This window comes from Daktulosphaira vitifoliae, unplaced genomic scaffold (genome assembly GCF_025091365.1).
Source record: "Daktulosphaira vitifoliae isolate Bord-2020 unplaced genomic scaffold, ASM2509136v1 Scaffold_3, whole genome shotgun sequence".
Lineage (NCBI taxonomy): Eukaryota > Metazoa > Arthropoda > Insecta > Hemiptera > Phylloxeridae > Daktulosphaira > Daktulosphaira vitifoliae.
Window position 1 is genome coordinate 43,760,342 of NW_026099574.1, and position 5,377 is coordinate 43,765,718.

Sequence of the window (5,377 nt, forward strand, 5' to 3'; positions counted from 1 at the left end):
TGAATAGTTGTGTAAATTTTTAATTATGGAAAGGGACAGTATTTCATGAATGAATGTAATGAGAAAATAATATTCTTATTTTACACAAATAAGTAAGAGTAAAAAACAATATTATGAGTCATTACTTAAATTATAAATTAATAATTAAAAATAATAATCCTCCGAAAAATAAAATGTGTAGTAAATATCAATTTTCGTAAAATATTTACAGATTTATATGTAACTGTTTAAATTTCAAGAATAAATAAAAATATTTATTAACAAGTACTAACGAACAAGAAAAACCTGTTTTAAATTAATACTCTATATGGTTCTTCTTAAAATAATATTTAAAAATCAAGTAATGTCGTAAAAAATAATAATGCTATTGAAAAAAAATTGTGTCAATAAATTTTATAAGCCTAAACCTTATACACCTATGTGTAAAAAATATACCTATGAAAAAAATTATTACTTGACCACAACACTTTTAAAAATAGCTTAATTTTAAAACACATTATTGTGAAAACTGACGAATTTGGTAAAATATTTTTTATATACCGTTTAAATTTTCATAAATTTTAACAAAAATAAATTGTTACCAGGTAAGTATTACTAGGTTAAAGTAAGTATAGCTAGTTAATTAGTATAATCAAGTTTTTTTTCATAACATATTTAAGTCTTTTCGTTTGATACAACATAAAATATTAATCCATACAAAGGAACACATGCTCATGTAAATTATTCTGTTGGTTGGAGGGACTAGCAGAAAATTAATAACTTGTGCAGGTGGCCAAAATAAGAAGTCCATTTTATAAGTAGGTACAAACTTTTTCTTACATTCTTCAAAAATATTACTTTTCCCCTCCATAACACTCATGGCTAAAAAAATAATTAGGTGCAATCAACATCATTTAATAAATCTATTTATGTATTTTTAATAAAGTTGAAACGTATTTTCATTAAATTTGTTCGTACTTACTTGTGTAAAAAATTACATAAAAAGGTGGCGACATTACAAACTGATCTAATAGTAATTTTTTTATAACAGTTTTTGGTGCAGTACCAATAAAATTTTTGTCTAGCCATTTATACCTAAATTTTTTGAAAATTAAACTTTTCATGTTTTAAAAATCGATTATTGAGTCATTTTACATCAGCTAACCTGTTTTATAAGCGAGTAAATTGTTAATTTATTTTGAATTTTATTTATAGTTTACCGTAAATTACTAAAAGTTTTAAAACAGAAAAAATTCAATTTCTATACTTAAACATTACACATCTATACTTATAAACATACAATTTATACAGTTATCATAATCTATAAAAAGTAAATATTTAAATTTTTTGATATTTTACTGATAAATCTTTTTTCAAAGGTTGAACTTTCAAAAAATTGTTTAATTGTAGTGATATATTTAGAAATAAATCGGAAAATTTTTTATTTATAAACAAAACTAGGACTTGTTTCTAATAGAGCTAATCTACAAACATAGAAAAAGTACTATTTTTTAAATAATTTCTGTAGAAAATCTAAATATATTGATAACATGATTTTAGTTTCCCTTAAATAAGGGAAACCAGTAGATATTAAAAAAAACTTATTTCAAATTAGAGTCACAAAAATTTATGAAATTTCTAACTTAAAAACCTAATATATTGTTGTATTATTCAAAAGAATTCATAATTTTGTCATTAAAATTTATAACTGTCCTATGGCTCTACTATATATATATATATATATATATATATATTATATATGTATATTTTAACTTTTTTCGATAATTTATAATCAAAATAAGAGAAAAAAATGAATACTCGCTCATACTCATCAGATGAATTAAAGTATAACGACTCTACATAAAATTCACTTATTGAATCAATTTACCAAAAAAACAATATATTTGATGTAATGCATGAACCCATTATTGCATAACGAACTAATACTCCTTTATCTACTGGTTCGGGATGATCATTTTTATTCTAAAATAATATGCATTAAAAATTAAAAAATGAGAAAATCTTGAAAAGTTATACTCAACTAATATCTGTTTGGTTAATATCTGTTGCAATAATTCTGCAGAGACGTACATTGTTCCATATATTGTTGAATTCAGCAAAATAGGATGTTTTTTCATGATTTTCTTAAATATAACCAATAATCTTGTCATTTTAAATAATTTTGTTTTATAATTTCAATAAGTTTGTTGTATATATAAATATTATTGTAACAAAAAAACTGTACCACAATTTTTTCTAATGGAATGTCAAATTATAGATCATAATACATCTGAAATGAGAGATGTACAAAAATAATGAAATTGAATAATTTTTAACTGACAGAAATACTTCAGGACATTATGTTAAATAAAATTATATTTTTTTCATTTCCGAATTATAACAAAAATCGGAATTCACCTTAAAAAAAATCTAATATTTTGTTGTTATTTTTTTTTACAAAAAAAATTTTTATATGATATCTAGGGACTAAAATGGTATTAAGCAAACAATCTTGTTAAAATTTTACTAAGTTTTATTGAGGCGTTTAAACTCAAATTTATTATTTTAGAAGTCCTCTTATTTTATTATTATATATTTTTTTTATTTAGAAATTTGACATTATATGCCAGTTGATTAGTATAATTATGATATAATCTTCCAATTATTGGTTTTAACTCATTTCTTTAATAAAATGAATATAATATAGAATTGAATAAAATTGATGTCTCTGTTTATCATTAGATATATATACCTTTATAGATCATTTGAAGCAATAGAATATAGAAATTGTTTGATGATGTTATACTAGATACAGTTTCAAATTTATTCTAACTTAATTTAATTAAAAATAATTATTACTATTCTAATAAAATATACTCACATCGTTTTTGCGTTTCAATTACATTTTTGTATTATAATGCACTATATTTATTTTAATAAATAGTAATGTAAATGACACATTGAGGTGATTAATTAAAATAAAAGTTTATAAAAATAATTTCAGACAGTAGTATCACATATGATGTGAATAAGTTAGTTTTAAACTAGATTGTAAATCAGTGCCAGAAGAATACATTGTCGTGCGAACGCCAATCGGTAGCAGGTAAAAATAGTTTCGCTGAAAGATATATGCCCTACATTTACTGTTGTCTATGTTAACATTGGTTTATCACAAATTATCGTTTATTATAATATTTAGGATTTATTCTCAAACGGTCATACTCTTTTATTTACTTAAATAATTTAATCACCACGAATACTTAGCTAAAATTTTTCATATTGTTAAATATTGTATGTAACGCACATAAAACAACAATACTCGTAGAACCCTATTTGCGTTCAGAAGAAAGTCATATAAGCAAAAAATAATAAAATATAGGTACCGTATAAACAAAACTGAGTAATAGCATTAAAAAATATAGTACAAGTAATAGGCTATTGATGGAAATCATCAGTGATTATAACGTAATGAATATTAATAATGCACTATGAACACTATGAACTCCAAGTGCAAATTTTCTTATAAAATGTGCTTCTATAATATTTGTCGATACACAAATACCTTAAAACTTATAACATGGTGTACTGCGAGTGTATTATCAGTATTTCACATATTATACATTTCGACGTATGCGTACGACATATTGTGCATGCTCGTGTTTATTTGCGCGGAGGAGGATCTTTGTTGTGGTGTTTATTTTTATAGTTCTTACAAGTGGTACAAAATGAATAATGAGTCGCAAAATGGACCTTTTTGTCTTCAAATGTATGTGTGTGGAGAGAAAATCGCGTTCGACCGGCACGCCGCCTTTTTGCCTGGCAAAAGATTGATCGCGATAGCCAACCGGTCATAGATCACTGGATAAAGCGTTTTCTTCGTGTGTGGCTCGACACCTCTAACACTATAAATTATCAACAGCAATAAGATTCATTCGTGTTTCGCATAAGTTTATGCTCAGAACAAAAAAATGTATATTTTACTCGCGTTGACAATTAATACGGCAGGTCATTTCTGCAACAGCAGCAGCAGCTCATAATCATGTGACAAACGTCATTCCAGAACATGTACGTAATTATTATAATACATTAATACACCTTAATTACAGCACATTTTTATTATTTAAGTTAAATACTGAGGAAATATGCTTTTTTAATATCATTCATCTTGGATGTTTATACAGGAATTTTATCATTTTCGTAAGCGCGAGTATCTGCAAGTCTTATAGCACTTCTGCGTTTTCCTGATTGCGTAAGACAGAATGTAAATTTAAGAAGATCATTGATTAATGGATAAACGAAAACAGTTCAGGATTTTGTATTACAAAAAAAAATACTACATATTTTTGTAATATTTCGGCCACCGCCATTTAAAGTTTATTATCTCCGATGAATTTATCATGATTAATGTAAAATAATTATCACAACAATAGAAAAATTGATATCACAACTAATATTAGTTTTGATAATAATATTAGTTTTATGCTTAACAGGTTTCAGTCCGCAAGTAAAACTTTTTTTAATTAGAATTTCATATGTAAAATGCTTGTTTACAATGGATTCTAGTAATGGGACTATGTAGTAATGTGATTCAATTGTTTACAATAATCCGAGACACTTATGTGTTAAAAAAATTAATTTTATGTAAATTAAATTATAAAGTTCATACAATAATTAACATTGATTAAATAGTTATTTGATTTGACTATTTCTTTGTAAATCATTTAAAGTTTTGGTATTTTAGTCTTGTTTAAGCCTTAGCCTTAACGAGTAGGAAATCAATAGAAGTTTATTTGGTCAGAGAGTGCGTCATTTTAAATATATTAATACCAAGTATATTGCTCATATATATATAATATTTTTATCATTATTTTTTAATCAATACTTTTTATATGAGTTATACATGAAGCAATATAATGGTCAATGTATACGTTTTTTCATAAACACTTTAATTGTTATCTAAAATACTTGATCTGCTTGTTACCTTATTGGTCACACACAGACCTAACTTACAATTAAGACCGAGATTGGGGTCAAATGTAACAATATGAGATAAATATCTTATTTCTCATATCGTTTGTATGTATATGATTTGCGAAGAATTCTTTGACTTGAGTGTTACCGAATGATATCGAAAACTGAGAGAAGTACTTATAGCGTTTGTTCATACACAGTTTAATACCATTGTGCTCATAATAAGGGCCTCAATCGTTTTTTAAATGCATTCATAAACTGATGACATATACATGTTGAACAACAATAGACAGACATTAGTCAAACGTTATAAATACGCTTGAGTCTATCAATATTCACAAGAGTTAATAATTATATAGTTAATTTTATAACAGTTATGCACTTTGAATTGTACGGGTGGCGACAACTTTAGTATTATAATTAATCA

At 24.9% G+C, this 5,377-nt stretch overlaps 1 protein-coding gene across 2 annotated transcripts; it reads right to left on the reverse strand.

Annotated features, from left to right (window-relative positions):
- Positions 1–438: 438 nt before the first annotated feature.
- LOC126901040 (mpv17-like protein) lies at positions 439–2,996 on the reverse strand. 2 transcript variants are annotated; one of them, XM_050677172.1, is made up of 5 exons: positions 2,861–2,996; positions 2,022–2,123; positions 1,868–1,962; positions 962–1,074; positions 439–861 (listed from the first exon to the last, which is right to left on the reverse strand). In XM_050677172.1, exons 2-5 carry the CDS (start codon positions 2,115–2,117, stop codon positions 644–646), a joined length of 522 nt encoding a protein of 173 aa, XP_050533129.1. In that variant the 5' UTR covers positions 2,118–2,123; positions 2,861–2,996; the 3' UTR covers positions 439–643. The 2 variants fall into 2 exon arrangements, with proteins under 2 accessions (XP_050533129.1, XP_050533127.1); XM_050677170.1 differs by having other exon boundaries at positions 441–861; positions 2,022–2,269.
- Positions 2,997–5,377: the final 2,381 nt, after the last annotated feature.